The 18445-nt window shown below is 35.6% G+C and overlaps 2 protein-coding genes across 2 annotated transcripts; both read right to left on the bottom strand.

Annotated features, from left to right (window-relative positions):
* Window positions 1-3799: 3799 nt before the first annotated feature.
* Window positions 3800-7386, bottom strand: LOC147274204 (ubiquitin-conjugating enzyme E2 10). The gene is made up of 4 exons (XM_086256047.1): window positions 7226-7386; window positions 5543-5670; window positions 4850-4954; window positions 3800-4140 (listed from the first exon to the last, which is right to left on the bottom strand). The coding sequence occupies exons 1-4, from the start codon at window positions 7293-7295 to the stop codon at window positions 3997-3999; spliced, it is 447 nt and encodes a 148-aa protein (XP_086112173.1). The 5' UTR covers window positions 7296-7386; the 3' UTR covers window positions 3800-3996.
* Window positions 7387-11076: 3690 nt separating this feature from the next.
* Window positions 11077-15510, bottom strand: LOC147274203 (putative inactive receptor kinase At4g23740). Its single transcript, XM_086256041.1, has 4 exons — window positions 15270-15510; window positions 15009-15100; window positions 13258-14599; window positions 11077-11990 (listed from the first exon to the last, which is right to left on the bottom strand). The coding sequence occupies exons 3-4, from the start codon at window positions 14495-14497 to the stop codon at window positions 11335-11337; spliced, it is 1896 nt and encodes a 631-aa protein (XP_086112167.1). The 5' UTR covers window positions 14498-14599; window positions 15009-15100; window positions 15270-15510; the 3' UTR covers window positions 11077-11334.
* Between the last annotated feature and the right edge of the window lie 2935 nt (window positions 15511-18445).

Genomic DNA, 18445 nt, shown 5'->3' with positions numbered 1-18445 from the left:
ACTTTGAACAGTAATCTCCCAGATATTTTTTTTATAGGATAGTGTTCATTTGTTAAGTTGACATGCTGCGTTGCATGATTATATTTCAAATTTGTCATGCAATTAATGGTTCATATCGATATTTTTGTTAGAAACAATCAATTAATATGAGATATAAGTAGTATTGAAAAACTAGAATCAACACTTGCAGTAGCTATAATATATATAAAAAACAAACAGAAGCTAATATATATTGCGAATATATTACATATGTAGTCAAAACGTTATTATCAAATCACAATACTAATAATAAAGCATAATGAATTCAACTACAAACTATAATATAAGATTAGTAAAAGCAACTACAATTATTGTATATATATATATTGATAATGTAATCACACAAAGACTATAACTTCTACAATATTATAGTATATCTACCTATATCAATGATTTAATCAAGCATAAGCTACAATTGCAATAGTAATTTTATCACATATATCAAGTATGTAAGCCACCAAAAAATTTCAGTTCACAATTTCAACAACAATGAAATCGAGTACAACCAGAAGCAATAAGATAAGCAGTAGGAGTGAAATTGGAAATCACTAACTTGTTTAGGATTGATAGAGGCTTGCAAATGCAATCTCCTAAGACAGAAAATTCACCTTCTACACCTTGTGCAGTAGATTCTTGCAGTATACAACTATCAATTTGAGTCTTTGCACACAGACTCAAATTCTAACAAACTTTGCTTTATGTTTCTCTAAGAAAGAAAGGAGGGAAGAGAGTTGGAGGAAAAAATCAATTATCCTGGTCTGGTATGTTGTCGTGTTTATAAAGAGATGATCAGAGTAGTTGTGTCAACAGTTAAAACTGATTGTTTGAATTTAAACTATTAGTCTCATCTCTTCATTGTAACTAACTTGTCTTATCCTAACCGATAATACCATAAAACCAAAAGATGTAATTTTGTTTTGCTTCTTTCGTAAGTCATCAGACCAATGCTCGCCTACTAACACATGTGACTAAAATATATGTTCGATGTGGGAATTAATCCCACAAGTTCCAACAATTTTGACAACATAAATTGCCAAATTTTATGACAAAAGAACAGTTGTCATATATAATGTAGTTAGCAGTGACGGATCCAGGAATTTTATTCCGGGGATCAAACCATTCAGATATTTCGTCGAACAAATTGTGGGCGTGCTTGCAGTTGATCGCAGGTGGTCATTCCAAGGAGTCAAACCAGATATTTTGGCAAAGATTTTCTAGCGGGCGGGTGGTCAGGCGACCACCCTTGTCCCTTAGTAGATCCGTCCCTGGTTGTTAGATAGTTAATTTGTACAAAATCAATGATTTAAATTGAACTAAAGACATTTTCAATAGGTTAGATGTTTATTTTCTAAAATAGGCACCATAAATGAATGAACATTCTATTTTCAGACACCATTACATGAATGGAGATATTTCATTTTTGTATTAGATTTTGCCAACTCAATTCATCAATTGTATTGTTCAGTTGATTCGATGTTGTTTTGGGGTTCAACCTTTTATATTACATTGTTTTCGAAAGCTTAGAATGGCTTACTGATTCCTAGCAAAACTTCATTTAGAATCGAAATAGTGTCGAAAAACAAAAGAAGCTATCAAATGTTTGAGTGCATACAGTGAAGTTACAAATTGATTTATTAATCTTCCTTTTTCTAAACATTGGTTAGAGTAGAAACTAGAAAGTAGAAGACTTGATCAAATCATTCAAGTATTGAGTCGCTAATTATATGTCTTTGTATCTCAGTACCAATTGCATTTTAGGTTATTTTCGATCCTCACTTGATCATGGCATCATGCACTACGTGATAGAGGAGATACCAAGTGTCATCCTAGGATAGGGTGGATAGTTCAAAGCTGTCTCGAATCTAATCTATGTTAATTTTGACTTTGAATCAAAATATTTAAAATAAAAGGCTCATGTGAGAGAACAAGACGGCTTATGAATGCCACAAGAGGTAGAAAAAAGGCTACATTTTTTTTTTTGGCCAACAAAGGCTATATTTAAAGCTATGCCAATACACACAACATTGTCTGAGTAAAGAAAGCGAGATATCAGAATCAGATGACTGAGAACAAACAAGTATCCCTAGGGCCCTTGGCCCTATGCTGTTGTAGTTGTAGCCCACTAGAAACTAGTAAGAAGTAAGAACATGTCCAACACTTGGATTTTTTTTTCTTTTTAAAAATATTTTTTATTATTAATTAATATTAGCATGTTAAAAATGGGAAAAAGACCACAGTTAAAAACAAGGGTAGGGGTGTAGGACTTGTAGGACTATCTAGTAGGTTTGTAGCCCTACACATTGATATTTGATATGCATGCAAGATGGTGATAAAGATAAATTGACAAAACCACAATTTGAGATTTGTTTTTGAGCCATGTTCTTTTCATCCACTTGGTCTGATTCTTACCACACCCTAAACACTCTGTGCTGCAGATGCATACATACAGACATACATACATCACAGCAGTACACCACACATGTCATTAATTAACTAGATTTTGAATTTAGTGGTATTTTACTATTTTACCACTCTCTCTCTCTCTACTTGCCAATGCACTGTCACTTGGCTGGCAGCTCCAACAGGGCTTCCAAGGCCACATGCAGAATCGCAGAGACCTAGAAAGCCCCAAAGCTCTGGACTCTGGTCTGCTGCCCCTTCCTTTCAAACTGCTTTTCATTCCAATTCTATTCCTTTTCATGCTCTTCTTCTTACTGCTTAAATTATATATCACAGCACCACCTGCTATGCAAGGCATGCATGCTTTACCAAGTTCACGTAATTGCACTTTACCCAACAAAATCTAAAAAGGGTTCTATTTGTTGTTCAAGATCTCCCAAGTTTTTTGTTTTTTGTTTTCAAGGGAAATCGACCCTGAAAAGAAGTAACTTTAAGGATAGTAAATCGTTGGCCCAAAAACAAAAAAAGGATAGTAAATCAATTTACCCTTAAATCAATCAATGTGGTTAGCCCCATTGGAAGGGGTCTCACTAGTTTTACATGGAAGTATTTGTTCGGGCTTGACCCATTTAAAGCCGATTGGAAATGAGAAGAAATAAAAACAATATAAGATGGTTTTAAAAAAGAAATTAGGGACTTCTAAATGCACCCATGACCCAACAAATTTGATTTTCTACATTAAAAATGAAAAAGAAAGACATGATAGAAGAATCAAAATTTTAAATTAGGACCAAAAAAGTCGGCTGTGGGCTTTTATAAGGATTAGTTTAGGGATATTTTAGGGTATATTGTGTTTCTAAAATTTAGGTCTGGATGTGACGAGTGACGAGTGTGGTGATTAAATTTGGGAGGAGATAAAAGCCCCTTTAACAGAAAGAGTGTGCAGGCCCAGCTGTTGAAAAAATAACAACTCCTATATTGATTATGGACCAACTTATTCCATGTTTTCTTTTTTGTTCCATCAATTTGCCAAAGTAGTCCAGTTCAAAAAATCAATTTTCGCTTTAAAAGCAAATAGCCCAAATTTTGAAAAATGGAGCAGCTTATGTTTTGGGCAGCAAATAGCCCAAATTTGGAAATGGGGCATCAACTTCAAAACGTAGTCACTCATAATCCATTATCTATAATCCCTAATATGCATAATCTAATATGTGCATAGTGATGCTACTATTTTGTGCGTTCATAGACTAATATGCTTTTTAAGGCCCCATTCATTATCTACCTTGTGGGTTCAGTCTATTTTTGTGGCATTACCAACTACGTTTTTAACAGCCACACATAATTTTTTAGAGGGTATCAAGCACAAGGGACTCTAAGGGTTTCATAGTCTTATATAAATTATGCATAGGAACAATTCAAAGCAATTGTGTTCTGAGGGCAGAAAACTCTCCCTTTTGGTCCACGTATGTGAAGAACAGATCACACTTCTATCCATACATCTGATCAAAAGATCAACGCCACAGGGAAAGAAGCCCTCCTCACAGTCCTAGCAGCACTCTAACCCATAGCATACTTCTGGGTCCAGCTCCTTGCAGTTGTCTCATACTTGTTCTTGTCCGTCTTGTACATATGGGCAATTTCCGGCACCAAAGGGTCATCAGGATTTGGGTCGGTCAACAGTGAACAAATTGAAAGCAACACCTGAAAAATAAAAGTGCCGAATGCTTCAATAACACAAGTAAAATAGCATTACATCAACTGTTCTATAATCAAATGTGTCAGGATCCATTAGCCAAGCGCTCAAATATCCATTAGCCAAGTTTCAAATGAATATCAGTGCAAACTTTAGAAAATGTGACGGGATCCACAAGATCAATGAACAATCCACTGAAAAAATTCTTGGACAGAACTAGCACAGATGATTAGACAGCAAGTTGCCACACCAGAAAGAAAAACTATTTGTTTAGTGCTAAGCATGTAGTTTTGCGGATTCTGCCCAATCAAAAGGATCTTATGCTGTTTCTTTGACATAGAAAAGGGCTATATTATTTCGTACAAAGCTTAATTTATAGAACTTCCGAAATACCATGATTTCAACCCAAAAAGAAATGAGTTGGCAGTGACAATTCCAAGCCTTATTCCTGATATCTCTATAGTGCACTCAGACACTCCATTAAAAATGAAGGGCTTTCTTGATTCTAGATTGCATTCAAAGATAAACATCCATCATCTAGAATGGATATAATAAAATTGCAAGTTTCACCCTAGACTGACATTTCCTGTGTCAGTATCCAGAGTGATAGACTTAAAATGAAATCATATGCAGAACTCAATAGGTCAAACAAATTTCCACAGGACGTTCAAATTTATGAAAAATGGAACGTTCTTGTTTAGGAAATTAAACATTTACCTTGGATATGGTCAGGGCAGGGCTCCACTGTTCTTTCAAAATGTCAAGGCAAATGCTTCCGTTGCTGTTAATATTAGGGTGAAAGACCTTTGTCCTGAATGCAACCTGCACAAAACATAAAACACAAAGCCATGAAAGAATGAAAAACTAGACAACAAAATCTTCAGTACTTCCAAGCCAATTGTACAAATACAAAAGATCTGGAAAACAAATAACATAAACATAACCAATATGAAAAATTTCAGTATTTCCTAGTCATTGTTAAATCTGGGACTTTCAAAATGTCATACATTGACTTCGGTCACCCCATGGACTTCTAATAGAAGCAATATCCCATAGGAGTTAAAGGTCTGTAAAAATAGCCGTTTTACAATTTGGTTTACATCAAATTTTACCAAAGGCCTCACATGTGAACCATGTGTGTCTGAAAATACATTTGGCATCAGACATCTCAATTATGGCAGAACAATTACAATCAACCATAGCATGGCACGGTAGCTCAGATGATGTGATCCCCCTCTCTCTCTCTCTCTCTCTCTCTCTAGATACGACTAATAATTTTAACACATAAAAACTTTTCAACTACTTCTATGGGAAGCAAAAAGAATGAAAGCATCAAAACAACAAAGAAAGGAATCACCATGCAAACACAACATCAATCAGACATAAATATAATAGAAAGCTAGCAAGTACCTTAGGTGGTTTAAAAGGATAGTCTGGAGGAAAATGTATAGTGACAAGAAACACTCCACCAGCATACGGACTGTCAGAAGGACCCATGATGGTTGCCTGCCAATGAAACATGTCTTCTGCAACTGGGCCTAAAGATATACATTAAAGCAACGACAACTAAATTGAATATCTGTTGAACAAATGTACTTAGATTCTTTTATTGAATAGTTTTATTGAGTAAATTTGTCCAAAAGAAAAAAAGAAACCCATGTGTTACCAATCTATTGGAAAATTCGGAAGAAAAAAAAAGAGAGTTCAAATTGCCTAGAAGATTTGAAGGGTTACACTTCCACGTAGTTTCAGTGCATAAAGCAGAAAGACCTCTGCTGTTTCTATAAATGAATGACAGTCGGTCCATATTCTCCCGACAAAATCAATTGTTGCAGCCATTAACTGGATTAGAACCGAGGGTGACATGATAATTATGATGACAATGAAAAAAATATAGCATTTTATAGTAAGTACAATGTAATGATATAGCACCTTGGTGGAAAACGGGCGGGTTAAGACAGTTTAGGGTGGGTCATAGATGGGATAAATTAACAGATACCCATTTTATTTTCCATTTAAACTCTTTCTCTATTACTGGCTATACCGACCCTAATTCATTTGTTAGGGTGGATGGATGGAGGCCTATTATGGATATATTCAACTCAAGAAAGGGGAGAGGCTACTATTATTCACTCCATGGAGGAAGACAAAGTCATATAGGGGAAATTTATTAGAAAATGAAAAAGAAAGCATTTATCCTTCACTTGCAAGCAATGCAATTTCAGAGAATCTATTGGCAAATATCATTGAGCAAGAAACCCCAGAACCAGACTCAATTGCCCACCATGGAAAACAAGAACAAGTGTCTTCCCACCGCAACCAGTACAACAATGCAACACTCGACCAACTCCTTTGACTGCTGCAACCTCCCTCTTTTTATGCTTCTCTAACTCCTTTAACGTCTAATGACTCATCCCCAAAAACCCTATCTGAGCCTCAGAATGACAAAAATCCCTCCCAAAATGTCGGCTTAGCACCTAGGTGGACTTGCAAGACCTGTGACGCCAAGTGAGGATCACTTATCCTTCAGGGCTATGCAGATAATCAGGTGTAAAAAGAAAAGGCGTTTCTTTTGGGTGTTAAATGGGTCCTTCCGGGCCAGCTGCTACCCATGTATCACTCATTTAACAAGGAGTTCAATGGGTAATTGGTAATTTACCCATTTATTCCCAAGATGTTAGATGGGTATGGGTAAGAGCTGCCACCCAATAGCAACTTCAGCATCCTATAACATTCACTATTTTCCTCCATACTTTCTAATGGTCTGAATGATGCAATTCAGTTGACCAACAAAAAACAATGCAATTTCATTCGATTATGAGACAAATAAATACTTTGGCATGAGATCACTAATTGATAAGAACACCAAGTCGGTGCAAGACTGCTGCTTTGCACAGATTTACATTTACTGATTTGGGTCAAAAAATCAAGCTCAAAATAAGCATCAATGGAAGCTCAAATTAGATGGTAACCATCTTCAAAGAGGAGACATGCAACAGATTCCCACATAAACAAGATAAAAAATCTAGCAACACACACAAAATCAAAAAGAAGCAGAAGAGGATACAGATCGGAGCTGAAAATGGAAAATACCAGCGCTGCAAGAAGTAGGAGGATCTTTCTGGAGGTCCTTGAGCTCCTTCAAGATCCGCTTCGACGCCATGACCTTCAGAAAACAAAGAAACAAACGACAAACCCTAGATAATCAGCTCTCCTCAATCTAACAAATGCACACACAAAGAACCCAAATTTCTTTATTTTATTTTCTGCAAGTGGGAGAGAGAAGATGGTGGAATACCTGAGAGACCCTCCTGCTTTTTTATTGATTTCGTTTGTTGTGTTTTTTTCTTTTTAGTCTTTTGCTTTTTTTGAGAAGGTGGTAGCTCTTCGACAACCAATCATAAATGAGTTTATATATTGTAGAGAGAGAGAGAAAGGGAAGAGGATAAAAGTGTAATTATGCTCTTTGCATTATGTCATAGACTCATAATGTACTCGGATCGAAGCCCATGTATTATTTTGTAGACTCAATTACATATTTGTCCATGAACTATGACATTAACTCCAAGTGAGTCCACGAAAGTCTAAAAATTTCAAGCACATCCACGAAAAATTGAGAACATTGCAAAATTGACTTCTATCCATAGATCTGTCAGGACCTCAGTTAAGTGCCACCGTGGACACATCCAGCGTGAATTTTTTTAATGACATGTATGTCATGTGGAAAAAAACAATAAAAAAATTTTATCAAAGCATTTTTAAAATATTAAAAACTAAAAACTAAAAACTAAAATATTTAAAAAATCCATAGCCCACTGAAATCCTTTCGAATTTGGGCTTCGTGTCGATGGCTTTGACTCTAGAACTCGTCTCTCAGTCCCTCGTCCCGCAGTCTCCTTCTCTCACCATCTTCACTTCAGCCGACATCGCCTTCATCCGATCGGGTCAACCCGCTCTCTAAGCTCCAATTCCACTTCTGCCCTTTCCCTCTGTCCCTCCAAACCTTCAAATCACTCCCCATCAGCACCAAGATCCCCACACTGCTCTTCGGCCACTCGAAAAGCTTCCACCATTGTCATTTCCAAGAGAAAAATTGAAAAAAAGACTGAGTTTTGAGAAAGAGAAAGAGAGAGAGAGAGAGAGAGAGAAACAATTTGAACCTGAAATCGTGACCAGAAAAAAATGGGCAAGGATTTGAGCGACGACTAAGTATCCTCAATGAAAGAGGCGTTCACGCTCTTCAACACTAACAACGACAACAAGCTTGAGTCGTTCCTCTCTGTCTCCGTCTCTAAGCTCCGCCACATCCTTACCAGCTCGGCGAGAAGCTCGAGCCCTCCGAGTTGTACGAGTGGATCCGGGAGGTCAATGTTGGGTAGGACGGGAAGATCAAGTACGAGTGTTTGTGATGAATTGAGTTGAATTGTCTTGCGTACTGATAATTTTAAGGTGTTTGGATATAAGTGTTCATGGCTTTCATGGAATGTAATATGGATTTCCTGGATTATTTTTGTGGATTTTTCGTTTTGTGCTTTAGAGAGAGCTAGAACAAAAAAGGAATTGAGAAAAAAATTTGATTTTTGATGTGGGTTTTTTGGGTTTGTAGCAGATGGGTGTGTGCCTAAAATGGTTTTCAAACTTTGAATTGTTTCTTGTTGCAGAAGAATGGGGAGAAGGAAGAAGGATGGTGAGGAAGAAAGGAGGAGGAGGAAGAAGAAGGAGGGGGTGGAGGCTGGTGTGGGTAATTTTTAAGTTTTTAAGTTTTTAGTTTTTTTTCTTAGGTTTTTCATATTTTAAAATGCTTTGAAGAATTTTTTTTATTGTTTTTTTTTTTCTACATGGCATACATTTCATTAAAAAAATTCACGTTGGATGTGTCCACGGTAGCACTTAACTGAGGTCTTGACGAATCTATGGATGAAAGTCAATTTTGCAACGTTTTCAATTCTTCGTGGACGCACTTGAAATTTTTAGGCTTTCGTGGACCCATTTGAAATTGGCGTATTAATAACGTTCAACCATATTACAACACATATATTGATTACATCATGTGCGATATTACGGTTATATCAAATAATTTCTCAATAAATTGTGCGTAAGTAAGACTACCAAAACAATCACATGTATTAATAATTAATACATGTGATTGTTTTTTTCAAACTTTATGTCTCTAACATTGTAGTTAGAAATACCACTAAAGATCAATAGCTAGTTGGTTATGTAGTTGTTTTTTTCTAAATTCTACACTATATTTACAAGTGATGAGCAAAACCTTTGAAATTAAGTTAAGTGGTGAGGGAAAATGGGAAAGGGTTTACCTTAGGATAGATCAAGAGTTTGATCCAATCTGATATGGAAAAAAAAAATAATAGTAATAATAAAGAGGACCAAATAATTCTCAAGGGTAAATAGCCAGCAATGCTTGTTTTCTTAAAAAAAATAAAAAAGGTGAATAGCCGGCATGAGCTCCATTGTACTCCAACCACTGATGTGATTGGCCACTTGGCCCGTGGGATGTGAACCTTGTGCCCCAATCTTTTGTAATTTTTCCATTTCTTAACATGGTATCATATGAATACTTTTATAGTTATAAGATTTTTTTAGAATTACTATCATATATGGATGAAGTGAATTTTATTTTATAAGGAAAACAGTTAGGTAATAGATTTGGATTGAAAATAAAGGGACCATAATCAAGTTTCTAGTTACAAGATATGTAGGTCAATTTGGATACAATATATTAATATATAGGTCAATTATTATTCAATAATCCATCGTACCTAACCATTTTCAAATTCCTGTAAGTCTATGCATTTTAAATACATTGTACTTAGTTTTTTAATTCTTTGTACTTGAGATTCATTTTAAATACATTATGCTTAGTTTTTTAATTCTTTTTTATTTTTCTAACCACTGTATGTCTATTCTCAAAATCCAAATCTGTTACTTCCATCCAAATAGATCCTTACATAACTTTTGTGGGATCATGGATAAACTTTACATGGGACCTATGTCACTCATTTGGAATGGGTCCGGAGAAAATAAGAGAAAGGCATAGGGCCCCTGAACATTACATGAAGGTGGGGTGCCTTGACTTAGATGATAGGACCTATGCTCGTATAAATCTAATGGGACTTATAGACAAGGTTCTATCACCTATAAAATTGGGAGTATGAAACACCATAAATTAGAGAATCAATTAAACACAAAGTAAGAGAAATAACCCCCACACTTACTTAAGAGGGTCGGATGCTTCCAAGTACATGGATACATTCGAGCCTACAGATATATCTGAGCCTATGGATCTCTCCGAGCTCGCAGATGAGTCCGGGTTTCTATCTAATCTCACGGATGCATTCAATTGAGAACCCGTAGAGGTATTACCACACCACTCACGGTTCAAGGGACCTAAGAATTCTATGTTCTACTAAGAAACCAACTCCAATACGAATTAAATAACTTGAATCCTCTCCAAATAAGAATTAAAGTATAGGAGTTCAATCCAATATGAATTACACTTCCTGGTGATTACAAGTCTAACCAACTTACAATCCTAAGGCCATAAAGATTAAATCATCCTATGTAAATAGACTCTTATAAAATCACACAAAAGTACGTAATTCTAAAACTTTGAGCCCACTGCTTTAAATTAATATTGATCTTGAATTAATATTGATCTTACTTACTGACTTGACCTTCGACAAGCCGTTGGCCAATACCATACCGGTGTCACCATATCTCTGAAGATTTTTCTTATGTTTACAGAACCCATCGTTTTCTGAGTTTAGCTACTTAGAGATTTTGTGTTACAACAACTTTCCCCAAAAGTTTGTGTAACCGGATAATAGTCTTTTCAAATTGTGTTGAAAGCAAAAGCAAACACAACTTTTACTTTTCATGCTTGATTTCTCCCTCCAATATCTTTGGCATGACTATGCATCCACTCAAGCAGAATATCTTCTACATTCCTTATGTGTGTTCACGCTGACACATACACATAATGTTTCAAAGTAACAAAGCATATTTGAAATTTCAACTTTCAGCATCAACAACAACTAATACACTGACTAATAAACTTTCTACCTAAATGGGATCAAGTTGATTAAAAAAATTATCACAAATTTGTTCAATAACTGGAGCAAAGCAACATTTTGAGATGAAATGAAATGCATCACCAGATGGGAAAATGGCAAATGACTCATTCATTGGGACATTGGATTTTCTGTTCCAACCACTGGCGGTGGCGTTGAGCTTTCGGATCTATTTTCGGAAGATGGCCGATTCTCATTTTCATTCCGCCGGACACTTTCTATCATCTTCACTACATCCACCATTTTAGGTCGCTGATCTGGCATCCTTACCACGCAAGACATGGCGATCTGTAACATCTCTACCATTTCTTCCTCTATATTTAGATACCTCATAAGCTCAATGTCAAACACTTCTGCTGTCCACTCCTCTCGGACAACTGAATGAACCCACCTGACCAAGTGGACAATCTCATCACCAGCAGTGGTATGGATGGGGGATTTTCCGGTGAGGAGTTCCAGTAACACAACCCCAAAGCTGTAGACATCAGCAGGTTGTGCTGCTTTCCGGGTGTCTGTCACTTCTGGAGCTCGGTAACCAGCAGCACGGGAGATAGGTGGAGCCAGTGAGCTCATTATGGTTGTCAGACCAATGTCAGAAACACAACCATACTGTTGTGGGTTGAGAAAAATGTTTGAGGCTTTGACATTTCCATGGACAAGCTTCCCCCCATTCTCTGTATGTATATGAGCAATTCCTCTTGCCGCTCCAATAGCTATTCTTAATCGGGTATCCCAATCTAAAGGAATTCTATCCTCTCCTCTTCTACCTGTAAATGGAAAGAACAATGCAAGATATATATTAAACTCTACAGTGACTGACCACTTTAGCAGTGCAGTATGGACAATGGAGTTAGAATGCCAAGCAGTAACAAATATTGTCCTACAGAAAGATGTCAATGCTGAGATATACTATATATTTTGGTTTGATTAAATTGAGTTCTTCCCAATTACCAACCACTACTTAGGTAATTATTTGAACAAAGAAAAGTTGGGAAGTGCGAAGGTTCCATGATCAAGATAAAACTAGGGGTCCACCAAATAATGGCACATGATGCCTCAAACCCAATATTCACACGTCTCTATCTTTGAGAATGAATATTTCTGATGCACCACATGGTTTACAAACAAAGAGCCCTACAATGGAAAGAACCAGTGGAATATAATTTACACTAACAGGCTTTTCTTAGAAGAGACTTACTCCCTGATGTCCAAAAGATCACTTTGTATAGATTAACCATGGATTCTCCTAGTTTCAACTCCTCATATTCCTAGGTCAAAGAAATGTTGAAGCCTTACAAAGGTCTGAGGCAACATAACATTAGTGCATATGTGCTGTGTGCACAGGCTCTCATGAACCTACTTTCTGTTGATGGGTGAAGCAGGTAGTTGAGATACCTTAAAACTCCATACCCTGTTAGTATTGTCATGCGTCAAATTACAACTGGACTTAAAAAGCAGTTATCGTAGTTTTATTGTTTAAAGCAAGAGTAGCTTCTACAATTCAAAATTCAAGTGTTAAAACAATTCAACAACCACAGGCATATTAGCACTGTTACACAGGAAAAAAAAAGAAGCAAAGTGGACTCTCCAAAGTCTAAATCATGTTCTAGGATAATACTTTAAAAATGTTTTGACCATATACCATACGACATCCAGAAGGCCAAGACACATTCTAATATTTGGCAAACCCCAAGACCATTTCAAAATGGTGACTGAAGCTAAGCCTCATATTATTCCTCTAGGTTTTGAGCTTGTCCCAACTGGCATCTATCATATACTTAGTACAGTTCCAACAAATTATACAAAATGGTTGAATTATTTAAAAGCTTTGCCTCTCCTCCTAGTATTCCAACAATTTTAGCTACAGCAGAGTACTTATTAGAACAAAACCTCTACGAAATATGAAACTTAGAGGGCATTAACTTCCAAAATAAAAGTACAACAATCAGCTATTTTCTTTGAACACTTTTCAATAGAAAGAAAATTTAAAGTTACCAGATTAACATTCAACAAAGATGGAAGACAGGCACGTACCATGTAACAAAGCTGAGACGCTCCCCTGACTGTAGTAATCATATACCATTAGCTTCTCATCTTTGGAATAATAATATGCCTTCAGTTCAACCACATTTTCATGCCTAATATTGCCAACAACCTCCATGTGTTGCTCAAAGTCCCGCTTCCCAACATTTACATCCTTCAACCTCTTCACCACGACAATGGTTGCATCCTCTAATATTGCCTTATAAGCTGTACCAAATGTCCCCTTTCCAAGTACCTCGGCAGAAGCCCTCAATAAATCCTCCAGATCAAATGCGTAATGACAACCCTCAAAGAAAACCAGCCTATTATTCGCATCTTGATTCCTTGAAATCATTTTCTCCGGCGACATTTCTCCTTTCTGCAGCTTCCCAGAAAGCCCATCTTCCCTTTTTCTTCTTGAGCAGAAAACAAGTATCAGAAAAGCAAATGCTACAATACCCAAAACAGCACCAGCAACTATAATCCCTAATAATGCTGTCTCACCAAGCTTCCCACCATTCTTAGATTTTGGATATGGTTTAGAGGAGGGTGGAAGAACCGGAGGAAGGCGAGGCGGAGAACTTGGAAAAGAAATGTTGTTACCAACAAACACAGACCTTGGAAACCTCTGAAGTGATTGGGGCACACTACCACTCAGATTATTGTTAGCTAAATTTAGCTGCTGCAATTTGCGCAATTCAAGATCGGGGATTGCACCAGAAAGTGAGTTGTTTGCAAGATTCAAGGCTGAAAGCTGAGTCAAATTGGAGAGGGAAACAGGAATGCTCCCATTGAAGTGATTGTTAGATAAATTGACAATGGTGAGGTTCTTCCAAACTGAGAAGTCCCAAGGCAATGGCCCAGAGAAGTTATTAAATTGAAGATAGAGCAAAGACAAGTTTTTGAGGTTGGAGAAATCAGAAGGGAAATGCCCATTTATCACATTGGATCTAAGACTCAAAATCTGAAGCCTTGAGATGCGGCTGAGAGTGTTGGGGGGTATCGGGCCGTTAAATCCGATACCGGGCAATCGGACGGCTATCACATGAGATCTATCCTCACTACAAGTCACTCCAGTCCAGTGGTCACACACAGGAGTGCTGTTATCCCAATTAAGAGAGCGAGAGTGAGGGAGATTGTTCACAAAGTCAAGCAAAGCTTGCTTATCTTCAACTGGGTCTGCATTTCCTTGGAAGAAACTCAAACCCAGCAAGCAAATCCAATACATAATGCAAAGACCTTTCATTTCCATCACTCCCCACTTCACAAGTTTCCAAACACTTCAAGCAGAGAACGAGCTGTTTCTGCAAAGTTTCTCTTTTTTCATTGTTCTGGCCCTTATGGGCTTTTCTGGCTGAAGATGAACAAAACAAATACAGAAAAATTATAGTTAAAAATACAAAAGACAGAATGTAAAGCGAAAAGAGAAAGGAGAAAAAACCAGATTCCAAGACAGTTGTCGAGAAAAAGCAGAGGTGACTCTGAGATATTTCTGCTATAAAAAAAAAAGAGCTTGCAGGCTTTGAATAATGCGCTTATAGTCAAAAAGGAACTTATTTTATCATGCAAATGTACCACCAGAAACCGAGCTTCTTTTTGTTCTTTGTTTCTTTAATTTTGTCGTTCAAATTTTAAAAATAGCAGGAACCCAAAATTAATACATGGGAAATTGATTTCCTTTTTTTGTTTCAAAGTTTCAACAGACAAGAAAAATGAAAAACCAAGTACTCAAGTTACTTAGCTACAGAGTACACAGTACATACCATTCGTTTTCAGATCTGACCCAACAAAGTCCTCTGGTTTTGGAAAGAACCCAAGTCAAAAATCTGAACAAACTCTGCCTCTGAGACCAAAACTATTTAAACAAACCACTATTTAGAAACACAGACTAAAATGTGCAGCATTATGTAAATTGTATTTAAAAACAAAAAACAAAAGAAAGAAAGAGACTCAGTCACTGAGTTAGTTTGAGTGAATGAGAGAGAGAGAGAGAGAGAGAGAGAGAGAGAGTAGTGGAAACGTACAAGTTATGATGTCTGTAAACTGATGGTGCTTCAAGCTAAAATAGCATCCAATATGAATGGACCTAAAAAAGAAACTGTTACCCAAAAAACCAAATTTTTTTCATTCAAAAAAAAACCCAGGGACCAGGGTTTTAGAAGTGTGTTTGGATTTTGGAATGAAATGGGAGTGTGAAGGAGGATATCATAAAGCATCAAAGCACCGTTAAAACCGCTATTTCAGCTCTCGGCTTTGGAGGGCTCTGACTCTGATATAAAACGGTGTAAAACTGAAAGCTAACGAGCGGAGGGAGTGATGGGGAGTTATTATAAGGTGACCGGTGGGGGTACCGAGTGAATCGTGACCCTGTGATCGACGGAACACCGTCATGGGGGTGGATGGGATTCGTTGGGATTGTGACGTGGTGTCGTCATTGTCTGACATGTGGGCCTCTAATTTAATTTTTTGATAAATTTTTAACGTCCTCGTCCTGTGCTGTCATCTTTTTACGATGACAATAGCAGAGAGGGCCTTCGGTTAATTCTGGCCGCTGATTTGAGCTCCAGGATTTTGAACAGGTGTGTGTAAGCCGTCCGATTGAATGACGATGTCTCATTGACTTCTCTTTCCATTCTTTTTTAATCTGACCAAAGATAAGTGATAAGTGATACCAAATTACCAATTCATTATTTTCATTTTTTAATCCATGTAAATTAAATAGAATATTATGTGATTATGTCTATGAGTTGTTAACCACACTATCCTATTCAAGTTAATTATCTCATTGTAAATGGGATTTAAAATCTTGCAATTCAATGTTTTATCTTCGTCATATACATATTTTCTCATATTTATAAAAAAAGTTCTCTACATCATTGAGTATTCTAAATTTGATATCCAATTAGTAATTATAGTATTACTCATATATTTGATACATGTAGTTATTGTAGCATGTGGTGTGGTCAGTGGCTTACAAGTTACAACATATGTTTGCCACATTACTTTGTAAGATACGCTATAAAACGTTTTGTAATCTACTATAAAGTCTACAATTGATATCACTCTTATTAAAAGAAATGTTGTTGACCAATTTTAAAGTATTAACATTTACTCATATAGCATGGTAAGATTCTAGAAGTAACTTTCTCTATTTTTTATCCAAAAACTGTCAACTTCTTTTGTGGTCCAAAAGATGATAGTTCCTAATCTCATATCTTCCCTAAAAGATAACCTAGTAATCAATAAAAAATGTGATAAATATTGAAATAAGAGAAATATTAGCTTTTTCATTTCTACCTTTTTTTGCTTCTCCTATCTATTTTACAATGTAGTGTCATAATTAGAATTATTCATTTTTTAGATGAATAATGCTAAGGATTTCAAATTATGATCCAAAATAATATGATAGTGTATGTGTCAATATTTTATTTATTGTTCTGAATCTTTGAGACACTGGGATGTGTATTTGAGATCCAAATTAGCACTCTTGTTAGATTACCTATTAAAGATAATACATGTAAACAATCAACGCAAAAATCGTTTAATTACATAATTGTTATAAATAAATAGAAGACTTTGATAACAATTAGATTACCTGTTTATTTATTTGATAACAGACAAATTTTTTGCAACAACAATCTTTAAATAAAGATATAAAAAATGAACAATTTTAATTATGAGACTACGTTGTAAAATGTGTATAAAAAGAGAGAAGATAGAAAGAAAAAGTAACCAGCATTCATCTTGAGATGACTGTATAAAAATCAAGTAATACTAGAGATACAAAACTACTACTATTCCAATTGATGTAGCATATGTGATCACATATATTATGTGTTTCATCAATGGATAATTGAAGGTTAATATAAAATTTAGTGTATTTGATATAAAGGTTCATTGACTTTAGGTACCAAATTATAATATTTTTTCATTTCAACTACTAAAAAATTTATGTCATTTCACTTTATGTACTAAATTTTAGTTTAGGTACCAACTTTAAAAAACATGGTTATATCGAACTGTGATTGTCTAACAGTCATAACTTTTTTTATTGATTTGTTGTTTTTTCAATATTTGCAAGGCTTAAACTTTAATGTTTAGTTTTTGGATTATATGACTTCATTTCCCAAACCTAAATCAAAAGTATGAAACCCTTAAAATTTTTAATTTTTTATAAATTTTAAATAGTCACAACTGTGACTGTTTGACAATTACAACTGTAACTATTCGACAGTCATAATTGTATAACAAATTAATTTGTGACCTAATTCAAAATGTTTTACTCTAGGTTAGTACCTAAATTAAAAAAATTAGTATCTTGCTGCACATTTTAGTCTGTGTGAGATAAGAAGAAGAATGGTACGAGAATAATAGGAAAAAAAACTTAGTTATCAAAGTTGATATATCTCATGTGTCTATTGTTCTTAATTCTTATCTTATGTCACATGATAAGAAAAATATAAACAATAAATGCATACACCCCTTAATAGAAGTTTTACTCAAATAGTAGCGAGTCAATATTTGTTTTTTGTAAAATGCGTTGGATTAAGAGAGTTCCCGGCTTTAAAATTGGGTGTTAAAAAATGAAAAGTCAATGAAGTCAATAAGCTTGTATTGAACCAGCTAGCTTCCATTACTCCATTAGGTAAGGCAAGCACTTTATCTCAGGCTCAGCACCTGTAGGCTGTAGAGTGTAGACTGTAAGCATAGGTCCCATGCCATGATTATTATAGTACATTATATACCTATTAAAAATATATGGACCAACGACACCATTGTCCAATGTTTATTTTTTTTTTAATTAAAGAAGCAAAATTAATCAAAAACCAAAATAAAAAATTAAATAAAAGAAGCAAAATTGATTGGAAAAGCATTGAGCTCTTCCCCCTTTCTCTCTCCCTCTCTGCTGTGCAATCTGGTTTTTCTTGTAGTTATTCATTTGTCTTCTTCCTCATATTTTCTTTTCTTGTTCTCAAAGTTGATATTAGTTGGAATAATAGTAATGATGATGCATATAGAAAGTTAAACACAAAGCATCATATGAACTTTATTCAATATAGCTATAAAATATATCAATTAGTTTAAAAACATATTTATAATTGACAAATTAGGAACAATCATGTGCAAAGATAGATAATAGTACTTTTGATAATGATTCTAATGCTGAAAATATCTGTCACCTAGCTTTTCTTTTTCTGTT

Source organism: Dryas octopetala, chromosome 9 (assembly GCF_963921425.1).
Source record: "Dryas octopetala chromosome 9, drDryOcto1.1, whole genome shotgun sequence".
Taxonomy (NCBI): Eukaryota; Viridiplantae; Streptophyta; class Magnoliopsida; order Rosales; family Rosaceae; genus Dryas; species Dryas octopetala.
The sequence above is the reverse complement of the archived record's forward strand: the minus strand, read 5'-3'. Positions and strand labels throughout refer to the sequence as shown.

Coding starts and splice junctions, on each gene's coding strand:
- LOC147274204 (XM_086256047.1), bottom strand. CDS start 7,295: ATGGCGTCGAAGCGGATCTTGAAGGAGCTCAAGGACCTCCAGAAAGAT. Junction 5,671..7,225: donor TCCTACTTCTTGCAGCGCTG/GTATTTTCCATT, acceptor GTATATCTTTAG/GCCCAGTTGCAGAAGACATG. Junction 4,141..4,849: donor CTGCCCTGACCATATCCAAG/GTAAATGTTTAA, acceptor TTTATTTTTCAG/GTGTTGCTTTCAATTTGTTC.
- LOC147274203 (XM_086256041.1), bottom strand. CDS start 14,497: ATGGAAATGAAAGGTCTTTGCATTATGTATTGGATTTGCTTGCTGGGT. Junction 11,991..13,257: donor CGTCTCAGCTTTGTTACATG/GTACGTGCCTGT, acceptor TTCCATTTACAG/GTAGAAGAGGAGAGGATAGA.